At 36.1% G+C, this 20058-nt stretch overlaps 2 protein-coding genes across 15 annotated transcripts in view; both read left to right on the top strand.

Annotated features, from left to right (window-relative positions):
• Nucleotides 1–20058, top strand: part of LOC145521066 (uncharacterized) — a 102116-nt gene that overhangs the window by 23598 nt on the left and 58460 nt on the right. The gene's annotated exons all lie outside the window — the stretch shown is intronic.
• Nucleotides 11319–11826, top strand: LOC145521068 (COP9 signalosome complex subunit 9). The gene has a single exon (XM_081528895.1). The coding sequence runs from the start codon at nt 11333–11335 to the stop codon at nt 11504–11506; it is 174 nt and encodes a 57-aa protein (XP_081385021.1). The 5' UTR covers nt 11319–11332; the 3' UTR covers nt 11507–11826.

Below are 20058 nucleotides of genomic sequence, written 5' to 3'. Positions count from 1 at the left end.
TACAGAAGCCAGAGAGACAATAGCTCAGATTGTTTGGAAAGAATGTTTGCTGTTTTCAGTTTTTTTAAAAAAGTCAAATTGCCAGTACCTACATAGTCTTCCTTATGATTACCTTATGAACTTTATAAAATTATATCAAGCAGTAAGAAACTTTCAGTTTACATATTCACTGAGGTAACTTAGGGATGTTTAATTCTACATACGTGTTGAGAACTTAACATTTAAGACATGGCTGTTGGATTCTTCCTTTTAGTAAACTTTAGCTTCAAATATTTACTCAAAATGTTACAACTCAATATTGCAACTACCAATATTCCTGTCCAGGCATCATTCAAGTGACTGTTATGATGCTGAAGTCATATTTTTAAGTGGAATATTAAGTGGGATTTTTTTTTTTCTTAATTAAGATTCTTAACATTTGGCCCATGGTGGTCTATGGATAGGTTTGGGGGAGGGTGGTGAACTTTCTGAACTTTTAGATACATTTAATTTTTGTGGAAAGATCCGTAGTTTTCATTACATTTTCGAAGACAATTGTCCTCCCCAGTACACTTTGGCACTTTGTCAAACTTATTTGTGATAAGGGTTTTCACTAAGATCCTAGTACCTCAGTTGGTATCCTGCTGTGGAACACCTTTGTCATTTCATGCTTTCCTTTCTTACTATGCAATCAGTTGATTTTGTGCTTTTGGTTGACACGTTACCTTGTTCCATGAATGTGTTCCTATTTTATATCAATCCTGTATCCCCACATTGAAACATGAGGAACACCTAGGGACTACTGCACTATTTTGCATGTCAACGGCCTTGCCAATACTATGCCTTTGGCCTCTTCTCCATCTTATCTCCTTATTTAAATACCTTCCTTTCTTGAGAAGCAGAAGGGAGATCTGGACCAAATGCATTAAATGTAAATCTGTAATATTGACCCTCCTCCAGCATTGAATGAATCAGACAAAACTTCCTGCTTTTATGGGTACATTTTGAGGGGACCAAGAGAAACAAATGTAATTACATAAATAACATGTACTACATCAGAAGGTGATAAATTCTATAGAGAAAAAGCAGAAGGAGCAGAGTAAATGCTGAAAGCAGGAGGCATTTTTAAAGTAGGAAGTCAATTAGGATCTCCCAGCATAAGTGATATTTGTGTAAAAAGCTGAAGGGTTCAAGGGACTGAGTCATGAAGATTTCAGAAGGAAGAGCATTGCAGACAAAGGGAATAGCCATGCCAAGGCCCTGAGACAGTCACATGCATGGTAAGTTCTCAGAATGCCTGGTAGGTCAGAGTGGCTGGAGCAGTGGGCCAGGAAGAAAGTAGAAGATAGAATACAAGGGCGGGGAGGATACATGGAAGGTACAGCACAGAGTGCAGGGTTTATAGATCATTTTACGAATTTCAGCTTTTATTCTGAGTAAAATGGAGAAGCCATGCAGTTTTGAGCAGAGGAGTGACAAGATCTGACTTCCATTTTAAAAGAATCACTCAGGCCTCTGTGTGGGAAATTGATACAACAATTAAGGGCAAAAGAAGGGACTCTTGAGAAATAGCAGACCAGATTAGTATTATAGAAGTGAAGGTGGTGAGATTCTAGATATATTTTAGAGTCAGCAAGATTTGTTTAACTAAAGGTGGTAGAAGATTGAAAAATGATCAAGAAGAATTCTGGTTTAGATTTGAGTGATAGGAAGGATGACCACTGGAGGGGAAAGACTGGATAGGGTAGATTGTTTTGTTTTTTAAGCAAGACAAGATCAGGAGTTGAGTTTTGGACATGATAAGTTTGCAATGTATGTGAGTTTGGGTATTTGGAGTTTAGGAGAGAACTGGACCACGGATAATAGTTAGAACCCATTGTCAGGGTTGTTGTTACTCAGTTGCTAAGTCATGTCCGACTCTTTGCAGTCCCATGGGTTGCATCCCTGTCCTCCACTATCTCCTGGAGTTTGCTCAAACTCATGTCCATTGAGTTGGTGAAGCTATCTAACCACCTCCTCTTCTGCCATCCTCCTTCTCCTTTTGCCTTCAATTTTTCCCAGCATCAGAGTCTAGCATAAAATTTTGTGAGATTTGAATAAAATCTGTGCTTTAGTTAATAATAGTATATATCACATGTAATTTCATGTTTTTTATACCATCATATTTCTTTATATTCTCAGAATTGGATTAGAAGTTTAGTATTACTGCTAAAAGTCTGAAAAATTTATTATCTTAGTGATTTAAAAAAAATTGAGGTTTGAAACTTCTGATGAAATAATGTTATCTCTGGTGTGACTTCCAATTTTATTAATATATGCTTAGCCTACAGAGTCAATAGCCTGAATTTGCTGTAACTGCTTACAGAAATGCTGTAGTGTTTAACTCTAGAAAGTTATACCTGTGTGGATTTTAGCAATTAAAGTCTTTTTTATTTTTTAGGCCTCCAGAGTACATGATCTTTTGCTTTATCGCTACACTAAAAGACAGGACATTTCCTTGATTTCGTGGGCTTTTCACCAAGACTTTTCTGCTTAGGACTTGTACAGTTTGGTGTTAACTATAAACACTGACTATAATAATTCTGAAAGCTTGATTAGCTACCTCTGAAACTTCTCTAAGTGTTTTAGAACTGAGGAGAGAAGAGTTTTTCCATGTTGTACTTAATTCTTTTCCTTCTCTCTCTCTCTTTTTTAATTTTTTCACCCATTTCATTTGATCTGTTTTTTCTTAATTTCCTTAAACTCAACGTTGTAAATTTCCTATTTTTATTTTCAACAACTACCAAGAGTTTTTGGTTTCCTTCTGGTTTGTGGAACTTATGGGAGTTTGACTTTGTGTTACACATTTCATCTTCTGGACCAGTGATGGAGAAAAAGCCCTTGAAAACTCAAAGTGAGGGAAGATTGAAATAAATGAGAGATTCCTGTAAAATGGTAGGATTTTTTTTTTTACATTTAATTTCTAAGCTAGTAAATACTTTTGAATTTTAGCAAACTTGTCAGTGCGCTTTCTCAAGATACAATTATAGGAATTAAATAAACTTATATTTGATTAGGATGACTGCAAAACTAATCAGCAGATGGCAGGCAGCACTGTGACAAATCTCTGCCTGCATCAGAGTCCATGGAGGCCCAGGAGTTCAGCGAAGGGTCAGGAGATTTGGCCTTGGTTTTTGTTCAACTTTGGCCTTGATAATCTGGAAGAAAAGACATAAACAGTTTGACTAAGTCCTTAGCAATATGGATTGAAAAAAAAAAAAGCTACCTGAGAATGATGTTTTAAAACCAACCATGTATGACAATAAAAAAGAAATTATTGATACAGTTTACTTTGGAAGAATATGAGCACTTATGGAAAGGGAGGTTTGAGCAAAAGGTTTTTAAAAAACTTTATGAGGGAATAATATCAAACAGAACAAAGATCTTATGTGTTCAGTTTGAATTTTGACAGTTTTATTCACTCCTATAATCACCACATGAAACAAGATATAAAACATTTCCTTCATCCTAGAAATTTCCCTCCTTCTGTCAATTGTATAAAATTTTCTATCTACAAAGTATTTTTTAAAATTTCAATTCTCTAGAAAAATCAGAGAGCAGGATATATGAAATTTATAAGCTTACCGTGTTCTCTGATTATGAATTTGAGTATTTTCAATCATTTGGCCTTTGGTTTTCTGAACCAGAAATCAAGGAAAACCTTGGCATATTTAAAATAGAATAATGATCACAAATGTGTAGAAATCAAATTGATGAATTTAAAACAGGAATTACTGGGTGGATTTTAGATTAAAATTTCTCATGTAATTTGTCTATGCATGGTTTATTTTAAAAAACCTTTTATTTTATATTGGAATATAGCTGATGAACAATGTTATAATAGTTTCAGTTCAGTTCAGTTGCTCAGTCATGTCTGACTCTTTGTGACCCCATGCAGCATGCCAGGCCTCCCTGTCCATCACCAACTCCTGGAGTTTGTTCAAACTCATATCCATCAAGTCGGTGATGCCATCCAACCACCTCATCCTCTTTCATCCCCTTGTCCTCCTGCCTTCAATCTTTCCCAGCATCAGGGTCTTTTCAAATGAGTCAGTTCTTCACATTAGGTGGCCAAAATATTAGAGTTTCAGCTTCAGCATCGGTCCTTCCAATGAACATTCAGGACTGATCTCCTTTAGGATGGACTGGTTGGATCTCCTTGCTGTCCAAGGGACTCTCAAGAGTCTTCTCCAACAACACTGTTCAAAAGCATCAATTCTTCGGCTCTCAGCTTTCTTTATAGTCCAACTCTCACATCCATACATGACTATCAGAAAAACCATAGCTCTGACTAGATGGACTTTTGTTGGCAAAGTAATGTCTCTGCTTTTTAATATGCTGTCTAGGTTGGTCATAGCTTTTCTTCTAAGGAGCAAGCGTCTTTTAATTTCATGGCTGCAGTTACTGTCTTCAGTGATTTTGGAGCCCAAGAAAATAAAGGCTGTCATTGTTTCCACAGTTTCCCCATCTGTTTGTCATGAAGTGATGGGACCTTTTGCCATGATCTTTGCTTTTTGAATGTTGAGTTTTAAGCCAGCTTTTTCACTCTCCTCTTTCATGTTTATCAAGAGGCTCTTTAGTTCTTCTTCACTTTCTGCCATAAGGGTGGTGTCATCTGCATATCTGAGGTTATTGGTATTTCTCCCGGCAATCTTGATTTGAGCTTTTGCTTCATCCAGCCTGGCATTTCACATGCTGATAATAGTTTCAGGTGAACAGCAATGGGACTTAGCCACACAGGTACATGTATCCCTTCTCCCCCAAACTCCCTCCCATCCAAGCTGCCACATAACATTGAGCAGAATTCCCTGTGCTGTACAATAGGTCCTTGTTGGTTATCCATTTTAATTATGGCAGTGTGTGCATGCGGATTCCAAACTCCCTAACTATCCCTTCCCCCACCCTTCACCCTGGTATCTATAAGTTCATTCTCCAGGTCTGTGAGTCTGTTCCTGTTTTGTAAATAAGTTCATTTGTATCATTTCTTTTTAGATCCTGCACATAAGGTATGTCATATTTCTCCTTCTCTGTCCAACTTATTTTACTCAATGTGACAATCTCTAGCTCCATCCATGTTTCTTATGCATAGCTCTTTATTCATATATATGACAGGGAGAGTGGGTTAGATGGGATGGAAGAACCTCATGACTTATTCGATACTTAAACTGTCATTATTATCATCTATTTTTCTTACAGCAACTCTTACAAGAATTGTTACTAATTTTGTAGATTAGGAAGTTAAGGCTTGAATTAAACAATCTTGGGGAAAGGTTGTCCAAGGTTTTCCAAGAGGATACAGTTCCAGGAGCCAGGTGTGAATGTACCAAATGCCTCACTTTTTGTGAAGCGAAGGAAGTTTAGATGACAAAGAAGACTGTCCCTCTTTTAACAGGCATAGCAGTCTTACATTTGGTGCACAGTCCTAGAGATGGCAGATGTGCTATGATCATAAATACAAAGCCTCATAGAAAAATTAGAACTCGTATTCACTTTCACTTTTCACTTTCATGCAATGGAGAAGGAAATGGCAACCCACTCCAGTATTCTTGCCTGGAGAGTCCCAGGGACGGGGGAGCCTGGTGGGCTGCTGTCTGTGGGGTCACACAGAGTCGGACACAACTGAAGTGACTTAGCAGCAGCAGCATTCTTTTTTTTTAGCATCACTTATTTTTTGACACATTCCTTGATTTGCCTCCATCACTGGACACAGTCAACTACCACCTCCTCTGAACTGCTTCTGTACCATGTGTTGGGTTGGCCAAAACTTTTGTTTGGGTTTTCCTGTAACATTTTGTGGAAAAATCCAGAAGAACGTTTTGGCTAACCCAATATATGCTTTCATTAGTTCACGTGCTATATTTTGTGTTGAAACTGTATGAAGGTCTTTCTTTACTTCACTAATAGAAGACAAAGAATTATCTTTTAAGTTACATTCTCCTAAAGCTCAGTCGAGTATTGACATCTTGTAGGCACTTGAATGCTTTGGGTAGAATAAAGTGCTGATTTTTCATCTTATGGGGCTTCCCAGGTAGCTCAGTGGTAAAGAATCTGCCTGCCAAGGAGGGAGACATGGGTCCGATCACTAGGTTGGCAAGATTGCCTGGAGGAGGGCATGGCAACCCACTCCAATATTCTTGCCTGGAGAACCCCATGGACGGAGGACCCTGGTGGGCTACAGTCCATAGGTCACAAAGAGTCAGATATGACTGAGCATGTGTGCACACACATGTACACACACACACACACACCCCTGTCAGTCTTTTAATTCCATAGTGATAGAGGCAAGTCTACCTTGCTATTCTTTTCTTTAGTTTTATTTTCACGTTACCCCACCTGCCAGATTCTTGAGTATCCTTTTGCACATTGCTACAGGATAGAGCATTTCTTTTTTTAAAATTCTTTTTTAAACTTTTAATTAAAGTATAGTTGATTTACAATGTGCTAATTTCTGCTGTACAACAAAGTGACTCATTTTACACATATATGCATTCTTTTTAAAATATTTTTTCCGTTATGGTTTATCACAGGATATTGAATGTAGTTCCCTGTGCTCTACAGTAGGACCTGTTGTTGATCCATTTTATATGTAATAGTTGGCATCTACTAACCCCACACTCCCAGGTCATCCCTATTCCACCCCACATCTCCTTGGCTACCACAAGTCTGTTCTCTATATTTGTGAGTCTGTCTTTGTTCATGGATAGGCTCATTTGTGCCATATTTTAGATTGCATGTGTAAGTGATATGGTACTTCTGTTTATTTTTCTGGACTTACTTCACTTAATATGGTAATCTCCAGAGCCATTCATGTTGCTGCAAATGGCATTATTTTCTTTTTTATAGTTGAGTAGTATTCCATTGTACAGATAAACCACATCTTCTTTATCCATTCCTCTGTTGATGGGCACTTAGGTGGTTTCCATGTCTGGCTGTTGTGAACAGTGCTGCTATGAGCATAGGGGTGCATGCATCTTTTTGAATTACAGTTTTTTTTCTGGGTATATGCACAGGAGTGGAATTGCTGGATCATATGGTAATTCAATTTTTAGTTTTCTGAGGAACCTCCATACTGTTTTTATAGCAGCTGCACCAACTTATATTCTCACCAACAGTGTAAGAGGCTTTCCTTTTCTCCACATCCTCTCCAGCATTTGCTATTTGTAGACTTATTAAATGATGGCCATTCTGGCTGGTGTGAGATGGTACTTCACTGTAGTTTGGGTTTGCATTTCTCTAATAATAGTTAGATGTATTTAAGCCCAAGAATATTGGAGTGGGTAGCCTATCCCTTCTCCAGCAGATCTTCCTGACCCGGGAATCGAACTGGGTTTCCTGCCTTGCAGGTGGATTCTTTACCAACTGAGCTATCAGGGAAGCCCATAATAATTAGTGATGCTTAGCATCTTTTCATGTGCTTATTAGCCATCTGTGTGTCTTCTTTGGAGAGACAATTCTTTAGGTCTTCACCTATTTTTCAATTGGGTTGTTTGTTTTTTTGTTGTTGAGGATAGAGTATTTCTTAATCTTGTTTGATCATGGGGCTTTTATCGGGGCTGGAAGGTCTTATTCAGATCTAGTTTACCAATGAACATTCCTTGAGAAATGCTGTTCTAGTTCAACAACTTCATTTTATAGGTGAGGAAACTGAAGCTGTGTGACTTGTCCAGTATTTCACAAAGAATTAGCATTAGAACCAGGGAAAAATACTTCACACCATAAATCCAGTGTGGTTTCTAAGCCTGGAAAGTTCCACAAGTAGAATGTATGTGACATATTTCACCATTAGACATGTTTCTAAGAATGACTTGGGGCAGATATTTATGAAAAGAATCTAAGATTTTGCTTATATATTTTTTTTGGAGAGATAATTTTTTTTGGAGGGGGTTGATATTATAATAGGTATTGTGCTTGATTGGAGTATATGCTGTGTAGTTTCTCAGTAATTAGACTAGGTGACTTAGAAAGGTATTTATATACTCTAGGGTATTGCTGTTGAAACACAGAGGGGTAAGGCATTAATAAGTAAGTTCACGACCCATTTATCCAGATGAAAGCCTTTGAATTGAAATGTGCATTATTTAACAGTCCTATTTTTTGATATACAATTGAGATACTGGTGATTTAATTTGGGGACATCAGATTTGAAATGCCAACTTTAATCTGTATTCTCATTTTAAGCCTCATGCCTTAAAAATAGTAATTGTAACTAAAAAGTTTGCTGAATCTTCTATTTCTGTTTCTTACTTTTATATATTTTGCTTATACTTTGCACATATATTTAGTAGGCCAGCTACTAGTTCTTCCTGCATATAGGTACATTTTTTTTTTTTTTTTTACCATTTATAATCAGTTAGTATTGAATTGAAATTTGAAGCTCATTCTCCCTCACTCACTGAATTATAGGATACTAGAGTTTTAAGGATTCTTAGTTCACTGCCTCAGATTCTGAAGTAACCACCAAACACATGGTATAGATCTTTTACTACTTGGCAATATTTTTGTCATTTATTGAGCAAGCGGTTCTATTGGGTATCTGTCTGTAAAATTCTAGGCTCTATGATGTGTACATATAAAACATTCTCTCTCCAGAGAAACTTGTGACTGTGCGTGAGACAAGAAAATGATGAGTTAGAGGTCATTGTGAAGCATTTGGGTATCTCTGTACCCAAAGATGCAACTGGAACCCTGGAAGAGGGCATCTAGACCTAATAGGAATGTGAGGACCGGTCTTCTGGATTATATATGCAATTAGCTCTTTTATCGTTCCTTCCAAACACTCACTACTCTCTTTAAACTCTATGCCATTTCCTCCTCTTTTCTTCTGGTCTCATTTTTTCTCTCTGAAATAACTACTAAGCAAGACTCTATCCATCTCACTTTTGTCAGTTTTCCTCCTCTTTTCTCATCCATCGTGGTGGGGATTTGCTGTGGAAGAGCTGTCCTTTTTGTCCAAAGCAGATTCTGTCTGCCCAGGTCCACCTCCAATCTATCATCCAACCCAGCATCTTCCCTCCTGGGATCCTGTTCTCTCTCTTTCTCTACAGTCCCCTTCTCTCATACCACAGGATGCCACATCCACCCCACCCCTCATCCCTAGCACATAGTGACTAACCTCTCTTTCAAATGGTTTCCTCTCAGTCCATGAGCATTAGATTATCTTCCATCTTGAAATAAACAAAACAAAAACTTTGTTTACCTTGATCATTGTCCTTTCTTGCTCTCCTTATCTCCACAATTTAACATGGTCATTGTTCTGTTTTCCTTTCTCCAAATGCTCTTCTGTCTACAATGTGGCTTCTGCCCTCACCTTTGCCCTGAGGTTGGTCTAATGAAAGTTATCACAAGCTTCAAATCAACTATGGACTATTTCCAGCCTTCATCTCACTGGATGTTCTTGCTGAAAACTCTGTTCTTGATGTGCTCACTTAGCTGACTTTGTAACATTCTATTCTCCACTAGTCCAACTGGTGGTTCACAGTCTCCTCTGTGAGCCACTCTTCCACAGGCTTGTTTTTGCCCAATTGATTGACCCCAATGGTAAGCCTTCTCCAAAAAATAAGCTTTAAATATAAAGGTCCAAGTAGATTGGGTGGAAAAGAATAGGAAAGAATATATCATGTTATCATTAACCAAGTGATGAATATCAATAGATTGATCAGATAAATTGATAACAACACAAGGAATATTAACAGGAGTCAATTTGTTAAGATGATATAATAATCTGAAATGTAGATACCTAATAACAGAGGTTTGCTATATGAAGCAAAACAGAAGAAATTTAAAGAAATAGACAAATGCACAATTGTAGTTGGAGATTTTGACATTCCTTTTCAGTATAATTGACTTAGTTAATATTTAGAGAATGTTCCACCAAACAACAGTAGAATATGGATTCTTTAGGTATATATAGAACATATGACCATGTTATGGTCAATAAGTCAAACCATATTTTTGGCCATAAAAGTCTCAATAAATTGAAAAGAGTTGAAATCATGTTCTATAGGGCTTAAATTGGAAATCAATGGAAAAATAACCAAATATTTAGAAATTAAACAGCTCACTTTTCAGTAAAACAAGACTAAATAAAAAAATCACAAGGCAAATTAAATATTTTGAATTGAATACCACCTTAAGAAACTTCAAAAGAAGTAGTAAATTAAACACAAAGTAAGCAATAGGGAGAAAAATAATAAATAGTAGAAATTTTAAAAATGGACAAAATTGGGAAAATTAAATTAAAAAGTGATTATTTGAAAGTAATAAAACCAATTAACTTTTAACCAGACTGATCAGAAAACAAACAAAAGGCAAAAATTATTAATTTCAGGAGTGATTGGAGTGTTACAGTAGGTATTAGCAAATAAGGAAGTATCATGAACACTTTCAGACCAGTAAATTTGACAAGTTAAATGAAATTAATAAGTTCCTACCAAAGCTCACTCAAGAAGATATATATACCGTGTGATCTAGCCATTACATTCCTAGGTATCTATGCAAGAGAAAAGAAAATTTATATACAAATGTTTATAGCAGCAGCATTATTCATGATAATCAAGAGGTAGAAACAACCCAAATGTCCATCAATGTCCATCAATTGATGAATGATAAACAAAATGTGATATAACCATACAATGTATTGTTATCAGTTATAAAAAATAAAGTACTGATACATGCTGTAATGTAGATAAATCTTGAAAACATAATGATACATGAAAGAAACCTGTTATAAAAGATCACATGTAGCATGTATTCCATTTTTGAAATGTTTAGAACAGGCAATTCTAGAGAGACAGAAAATAGACTGCTTAGGGCAAGTGGAGGGCTGTGACAGCTAAAGGTTATAGAGTGTCTTTTTGAAGTGATGTAATGCTTTGAAAGTTACTGTAGTGATAGTTATACTACTCTCTGAATCTAAAAAGTCCATTGAATTGTGCACTTTAGATGGGTGAATGTTAGGGTATGTGAAGGTCAATAAAGCTATTATATAAGAGAAGAAAAAGATAACTTGAATAACCAATATCTCTTAAACTAAATTCATAGTTTAAAACTTAACCCAAAAGAAATCCCCAGTTCCGGATGTATTCATTAGTGAATTCTACTAAGCATCTAAGGAAACCAAAACACCAATGCCAAACCTACAAAAACCCTTACAGAAAATAGAAGTGGAAGAAACACTTCATAATTCATTTCTTTGTGGTATCACCCTGATACCAAAATCAAAGGCATTAAAAAAACTGCCTACTAATGTTGCTTATGAATATAGATGTAACAATCCTTTAAAAATTAGCAAATTGCGCCGGGACTGCGTGAGGAGATGAAGCCGGCGGTGGACGAGATGTTTCCTGAGGGCGCCGGGCCGTATGTGGACCTGGACGAGGCAGGAGGCAGCACCGGGCTCCTGATGGACTTGGCAGCCAATGAGAAGGCGGTTCACGCAGACTTTTTTAACGATTTTGAAGATCTCTTTGACGATGATGATGTCCAGTGAGCTCTGTCCAGTGGTGCATTTGGTCAAGCTTCGCCACAGGGTGGTGTGGCGGGTCTCCTTAAAGGACAGTTTCAGGTGATTCCAGAGAACTTGTGGGAATCGACTGAAATTAGGAGATTAGCCAAGAAAGAGAAGAAGGTTTTAACCATCTGGAGGAGGTCTGTTAAACTCTGAATGTGGCCAGCTTTTGTCTTTAACTTCAGTTAAAATAAAGTGATGTTACTAAAAAAAATAAAAATAAAAAAATAAAAATTAGCAAATTATACAATAGTATATATGACAGAGGATGAGATGGTTGGATGGCATCACCGACTCAATGGACATGAGTTTGGGTAAACTCTGGGAGTTGGTGATGGACAGGGAGGCCTGGCGTGCTGCAGTCCATTGGGTCACAAAGAGTCGGACACAGCTGAGTTACTGAACTGAACTGATAAGATAATAATACCTTATGACTTACATGGACTGAATTTTCCCCCCACCCCAAATTCACAGGTTGAAGTCCTAACCCCCCAATGTAACTAAAGTTGGAGATAAGGCTTTTAAAGAGATAACTAAGGTTAAATGAGGTCATAAAGATGAGGCCCTAATCCTACAGGACTGATATCCTATTAGTAGAGGGAGAGATTACCAGAGATCTCTCTCTCTGGATATGCGCAGAGGAAAGACCACGTGAGGACTCAGCAAGAAGGGCCATCTGCAAACCAGGAAGAGATGTCTCACCAGAAACCAACCCCTCCACCACCTTGATCTTGAATTATAGATTCCAAAATATGAGAAAATGAAATTCTGTTGTTCAGCCATCCAGTTTGCGGTATTCTGTTATGGCAGTCCTAGAAGACCAATACAATAACCAAATAGTTTCTCCCAGAAATGTAAGGTTTAGAAAACTGACTGAAGAAAAATCATATAACCTCAACAGATGCAGAAAAGCCATTTGACAATCTTCAAAAACAACTCATGAGAAAAAAAAAGTTTCGGCAAATTGGAAGTAGAAGAGAACTTTCTCAACCTGCTAAAGAACAGCTAATATTATACATAGAAGGAAAGCAGTCAGTCTTTTACCATGAAGAAAAGAAATGAGGCAAAGATGTTTACTCTCATCACTCCCATTAAATGTCTTACTGGAAGCAAAATCCAGTACAGTAAGGCCAGTAAAGGAATAAAAGTTGTGTAGACTGACAGAGAGGAATAAAATTATTTTAATTCTCAGATGACAAGATTGTCCACACAGAATATGATACTATTCTTACTAGTAGAAATAGTGACTTCAGCAAGGTCACAGCATATAAAGTCAATATAAAAAAAATCAATTGTATTACTAGCAAAAGCTGTTGAAGATTGGAAAAACAATACAGATGATAATATCATAAAAATAAAATACTTGTGGATAAATTTACCAAAATATGTGCAAGAATTGTGCACAAACTGCAAAATATTGTGGAAAATTAAAGATAATTCAGAGTAATGCTATATTTGTGTAAAAGAACAGTAAGTATTTGTAAGATGTCATTTATCCCTCAATTAATCTACAAATTCAATGTAATCTCAATTCATATTCCAGCAGATTTTTTGAGGAAATTGATAGGATTTTCTAAAATTTGTGTGGAAATTGAAGTCTTCCAATAGCCAAAGCAATTTTGAGGGGAAAAATTTTGGATGATATACTCACAAGTCTTGCTTACTCTATAGTCACTCTAAGACTTACTCTAAAAGTAGAGTAACTGTGTTGATGGGGTACAGTGTAAGTGTATAGATCACTTGGAAAAAACTTGAAACAAGCCCACAATATATGATTTAGTGATTTTTTGGAAATGGCTCCAAGATGAATTCATAGACAAATGATAATCTTTTCAACAAATAGTGCTGGAATATTTTGATAGCCATATGCAATAAAATAAGTCAATGCTTACTTTATACTATAAAGAAGAACTTGGTAACTGAAAATGGATCACTGACTTAAATAACAATGACAACAACAGAAAAACTTACTAGATGAAAACACAGGACAGATTTTTAAATTTGTTTTTAACTGGAGGATAATTGCTTTACAAAGTTGTGTTGGTTTCTGCCATACAACAACATGAAATCAATAAGTATACATATATCCCCTCCCTCTTCAGCCTCTCTCCCACCCGCCACCCCTCAGACGAATTTCTTTATACACTTAAGTTAGGCAAAGATTTCTTTGAGATATAAAAATCATGACCTACCAAAAATTAAAATTGAAACTTTTATCAAAATTAAAACTTTTGCTTTTCAAAATTAACTGTTAAGAAAATGAAAAGACAAGACAGTGATTTACAAAACCTATATCTGATAAAGGACTGTATCCATAATACAAAAGAACACTTACAGTAAGAAGATAAATAATTTTTAAGTGAGTAAAACAGATATGACTTCACCAAAATAGAGGTAAAAGTGGAAAATAGGCACATGAAAAGATCGTCCACATCATAGTCAATAGGGAAATGCAAATTAAAACTACAATAAGCTGTCACTACATATCTCCCTAGAATGGATAAGATTAACAAGATTTTAATCTTCCTAACAATACAAATGTTGACACACATTCAGAGCAACTAGAGCTCTCATAATAGCTGCTAGGCATGCAGAATAGTATCACCACTTTGGGAGAAAAAAAGTTTCACACGTTTTTAAAAAAGTAAAACCTACATATACCCTAAGAGCCAGCAATGCCACTAAAACTAGGCATTTGTCCAAGCAATATGAAAACATAAGTTCACACAAAGACATTTGTCTGAATGCTGGGATAGAAAATGGAATAAACACAGAAGAGAAAGATGACTACAATCTGTGAAACAAAGTGGATCCACGGTTTAAAAGGACAGGATTGATAAGAAGCAGAACAGTGGTGTGGAAGCAGATGGTGGGGAGTCTAGAGCTGTCCTGAACTTCTTCCAGCCTGACTTTTAGAAACATGGCATTGTCAAAGAAAAACTGTGAGGGAGTTTGTCTAGAAAAGAACTGGCATGGAAAGGGAGTTTACTGATAAGAGAGCAATTATAGATCAGTACCATAACTGGATCAAAGCAATATAAGTACAACTCTAGAAGATAACTGGCTTAATTCATTCAAGCAGCTATAACAAAAAACCATAGGCTGGATGGCCAACCCTAATTTTTTATGGCATGGAGTTTAACATACTTTTCTATAAAAAATGTCTAGTGAGGGCCATATCTTTGGGACAGAAATTAATATGAAAGAAAAATGTTTCTCTCTGCAGCTGTAAATACCAAACAACTAATTTCTCTAAATTATACCACATTTTTATTGCTCACAGCTCCAAATAACAGATTTGAAAGACAAGACCAGAAGGATAACCTACACTGGAATTTGGGCCAGTACATGATGAGATCTGCCCATAGTAAATGACCCTTTGTGTAGATCTTTGCTTGTGTGTGTGTGTGTGTGTGTGTTATAAAAGATTTATTTATTTACAATACAGTAGGTCCTTTTAAAAAATATTTTTAATTTTGTATTGGGGTATGGTTGATTTACAATGTTGTGTTAGTTTCAGGTGTATAGAAAAATGATTCAGTTATACATAATACCTATTCTTTTTCATATCCTTTTCCCAAATAGGTTATTACAGAATATTGAGTAGATTTCCCTATGCTCTACAATAGTTTGATGTTGATTTTCTATTTTATATATAGTAGTGTGTATATATTAATCCCAAACTCTTAATTCACCACTACCACCACCACCACCACCCCTGCCCCCCACACACCACCTTTCCACTTTGGTAACCAGAATTTGCTTTCAAAGTCTATGAGTCTGTTTGTATTTTGTAAATAAGTTCATTTTCAACATTTTTTAAAGATTCTGAATATAAGCAAGATCATTTGACATTTATCTTTAATTTATTTCTCTTAGTGTGATAATCTCTAGGTCCATCCATGTTGCTACAAACAGCATTATTTCTTTTTTATGGCTCAGTAATATTCCATTGCATATTCTATTCCACATCTTCTTTATCCATTCATCTGTCAGTGAACACTTAGGTTTTTCTCAAATATTATTTATAGTACATAGTGTCATTACAAATACTTGGGTGCATGTATCATTTCAAATTAGAGTTTTCTCTGGATATATGCCCATGAGTGGGACTGCAGGATCATATGGTAACTGTATTTTTAGTTTTTTAAGGAAACTCCATACTGTTCTCCATAGTGGCTGTACCAATTTACATTCCCACCAACAGTGTAGGAGGGTTCCCTTTTCTCCACACCCTCTGCAGCACTTATTATTTGTAGACTTCTTGATGTTAGTCATTCTGACCACTGTGAGGTGATACCTTGTAGTTTCGATTTGCATTTCTCAAATAATTAGCAATGTTGAGCACCTTTTCGTGGGCCTTTAAGGTATCTGTATATCTTTTTTGGAGAAATGTCTTTTTAGATCTTCCCATTTTTTTGATTGGTTTTTGTTTTTGAATGGAGCCGTATGAGTTGCTTTTATATTTAGATGATTAATCCCTTGTTAGTTGCATTGTTTGCAAACATTTTTTCCCATTCTGTGGGTTGTCTTTTCATTTTGTTTAAGGTTTTCTTTGCTGTGCAAAAGCTGTTAAGTGTAATTCAGTCCCATTTTTTTATTCATATTTTATTTTCATTACTCTGGAGATGGATCCAAAAAGATATTTCTGCAGTTTATGTAAAAGAGTGTTCTGCCTGTGTTTTCCTCTAGGAGTTTACAGGATCCAGTCTTATATTTTGGAGAAGGAAATGGCAACCCATTCCAGTATTCTTGCCTGGAAAATCCTATGGACAGAGGAGCCTGGTGGCTGCAGTCCATAGGATCACACAGAGTTGGACATGACTGAAGTGACTAAGCAGTCTTATATTTAGGTTTTTAATCCATTTTGAGTTTATTTTTGTGTATGGTGTTAGAAAATATTCTAATTTTATTCTTTTATATGTAGTTGTCTATAGTTTGCCCAGCACCACTTATTGAAGATAACTTTTTCTTCTTACCATCTTTTTTGTGGACTAATTGACCACAGATGTACGGGTTTATTTCTGGGCTTTCTATCCTCTTCCACTGATCTGTTTTTGCACCAGTACCAAAATGTTTTGGTGACTGTAGCTTTGTAGTATAGTCAGAAGTCAAGGAGCCTGATTCCCCCAACTCCAGTTTTCTTTCTCAAGATTGCTTTGGCTATTCAGGATCTTTTGTGTTTCCAGACAAATAAATGTTTTTGTTCTAGTTCTGTGAAAAATGTCTTTGGTAATTTGATAGAAATTGCATCGGATCTGTAGATTGCCTTGGATAGCATAGTCATTTTGACACTATTGATTCTTCCAATCCAAGAACACAATATATGTTTCCATTTGTTTGTGTCATCTTCAGTCTGTTTCATCAGCATCTTATAGTTTTAGGAGTACAGGCTTTTTGCCTACTTAAGTAGGTTTATTCCTGGGTATTTTATTCTTTTCAATGCAATGATAAATGAGGTTGTTTCTTTAATTTTTCTTTCTGACCTTTTGTTTGGGTATAGAAATGCAACAATGCACTAATACATAAAGATATTAATTTGTTCCTGCAACTTTATCAAATTCATTTGATCAGTTGTATCTTTAAAACTTTATATGTGTAGTATCATGTCATCTGCAAACAGTGATAGTGTTACTTCTATTCCAATTTGGATTCATTTTATTTCTTTTTCTTCTCTAATTGCTGTGGCTAGGACTTCCAAAACTATGTTGAATAAAAATGGTGAGAATAGACATCCTTGTCTAATTCCTGATCTTAGAGGTAATGCTTTTAGCTTTTCACTGCTGAGAATGATGTTAGCTATGGCCTTTATTATGTTGAGGTAGCTTCCCTCTATGCCCAGAATCCCCAACCTCCAGGCCACAGACTGGTATCTCCTGTCAGATCAGTGGCTGCGTTAGATTAGAAATAAAGTCCACAATAAATGTAATGTACTTAAATCATCCTGAAACCATCCTCCCTCCCTGGTCCATGGAAAAATTGTTTCCCACAAAATGAGTCCCTGGTGCTAAAAATGTTGGGGACCACTGCTCTATACCCATTTTCTAGAGAGGTTTTTTAAATCATAAATAGATGTTGAATTTTATCAAAGTTTTTCTGCATCTGTTGAGATGATCATATGGTTTTTATTCTTCAGTTGCTTGATGTAATGTATCACATTGATTGATTTGGGGATACTGAAAAATCTTTGGATCCCTGGAATAAATTCCACTTGATCATGGTGTATGATCTTTTTAATGTATTGTTGGATTTAGTTTGCTAATATTTTGTTGAGGATTTTTGTATCTATATTCATCAGTGATAGTGGTCCATAGTTTTCTTTTTTGTGGTCTCTTTGGTTATGGTATCGGGGTGATGGTGGCCTCATAGGATAAGGTTGAGAGTGTTCCTCCCTCTGCAATTTTTTGGAACAGTTTCAGAAGGATAGGTGTTAACTCTTCTCTAAATATTTGACAGAATTTGCCTCTGAAGTCACGGTTCTGGACTTTGTTTGTTGGGAGTTTTTAAATCACATTTTCAATTTCAGTACTTGTGATTGGTCTATTCATATTTTCTATTTCTTCCCGGTTCAGGTTTGGGAGATTGTATCTGTCTAAGTTTTGTTCATTTCTTCTAGGTTGTCTATTTCATTGACATATAATTGCTCATAGTAATCTATAATAGTCCTTTGTATTTTTGTGGTGTCAGTTGTAACTTTTTTACTTCAAATTTTATTGATTTGGGCCCTCTCTCTTTTTTTCTTGATGACTCTGGCTAAAGGTTTATCAATTTTGTTTATTTTTTCAAAGAACCAGCTTTTAGTGTCATTAATCTTTTCTATTGCTTTTTTAGTTTCTGTTTTACTTATTTTTATTATTTATTTCCTCCTACTAACTTTATGTTTTGTTTTTTCTTCTTCCTCTTGCTACTTTAAGTGTAAGGTGAGGTTATTTGAGAGTTTTTTCTCTCCTGAGGTAAGATTGTATTGCTATCAACTTCCCTTTTAGAACTGTTTTCTGTATCCCATAGGCTTTGGGTCACTGTGTTCTGGTTTTCACTTGTCTCCAGGAATATTTTGATTTCCTCTTTGATTTCTTCAGTGATCTATTGGTTGTTTAGTAGTATATTGTTTAGCCTCCATGTGTTTGCATTTTTTGCAGTTTTTCCCTTGTGGTTGATTTCTAATCTTATAGCATTGTGACTAGAAAAAATGCTTGATGCAATTTCAATTTTCTTAAATTTACTGAGGCTTGCTCCAGCATGTGATCTCTCCTGGAGAATGTTCCATATTGAGAAGAATATGTATTCTGCTGTTTTTGGATGGAATGATCTGGTTTTTCTGGTCCAATGTTTCATTTAAGGCCTGTGTTTCCTTATTGATTTTCTGTCTGGATGATCTGTCCACTGATGTAAGTAGAGTGTTAAAAGTCTCCCACTATATTGCATTACTGTTGATTTCTCCTTTTGTGGCTGTTAGTATTTGCCTCATATATTGAGGTGCTCCTATGTTGGGTGTCTATACATTTACATCATTATATCTTCTTATTGAATTGATCCTTTGATTATTATGTAGTGTCCTTTGTCTCTTGTAACAGTCTTTATTTTAAAGTATATTTTGTCTTATATGTCTTATTGCTGTTGCAGCTTTTGATTTTCATCTGCATGGAATACCTTTTTCTATTCCTTCACTTTCAGTCTGTATGTGTCTCTAGATTTGAAGTGGGTCTCTTGTAGACAGCATCTATATGGGTTTTGTTTTTGTATCCATTCAGCCAGTTTGTCTTTTAGTTGGAGCATTTGTTTATGTTTAAGGTAATTATAATATATATGTTCTTATTGTCATTTTTGGCACCCCACTCCAGTACTCTTGCCTGGAAAATCCCATGGATGGCGAAGCCTGGTAGGCTGCAGTCCATGGGGTCGCTAAGAGTCGGACACGACTGAGCGACTTCACTTTCATGTATTGGAGAAGGAAATGGCAACCCACTCCAGTGTTATTGCCTGGAGAATCCCAGGGATGGGGGAGCCTAGTCGGCTGCCATCCATGGGGTCGCACAGAGTCGGACACTACTGAAGTGACTTAGTGATTGTCATTTTGTTGATTGTTTTGCATTTATTTTTGTAGATCTTTTATCTTGCTTTCCTCTTTTGTTCTCTTGTTATTCGGTGACTTATTTTTGGTGTTGTGTCTGGATTCCTTTTTCTTTTTTTTCTATTATAGATTTTTGGTTTGCGGTTACTATGTGGTTTTGATATAGCAGTCTCTATGTACACACAATTATTTTAAGTTGCTGGTCTCTTGTTTTTAAATGCATTTCAAGTGTCCTTCATTTGTACTCTCCTCCTCTCATGATTACTCATTTAGATATCAGATTTGTGTGTTGATGATTTCCAACCTTTACTGTATGTCTACCTTTACCAGTGAGCTTTCCCATTTTGTAATTTTCTTGTTTCTAGTTGTGGCCTTTTCTTTTCTACCTAGAGAAGTTCCTTTAGCATTTGTTGTAAAGCTGGTTTGCTGCTGCTGAATTCTCTTAGCTTTTGCTTGTCTGTAA

This window comes from Giraffa tippelskirchi, chromosome 9 (assembly GCF_054371585.1).
Source record: "Giraffa tippelskirchi isolate mGirTip1 chromosome 9, T2T-mGirTip1v1.2.pri, whole genome shotgun sequence".
Lineage (NCBI taxonomy): Eukaryota > Metazoa > Chordata > Mammalia > Artiodactyla > Giraffidae > Giraffa > Giraffa tippelskirchi.
This window is presented reverse-complemented; position numbering and strand designations above follow the sequence as displayed.

Bases quoted from the DNA above. Each gene is read 5' to 3' on its own strand.
- LOC145521068 (XM_081528895.1), top strand. From the start codon at position 11,333: ATGAAGCCGGCGGTGGACGAGATGTTTCCTGAGGGCGCCGGGCCGTAT.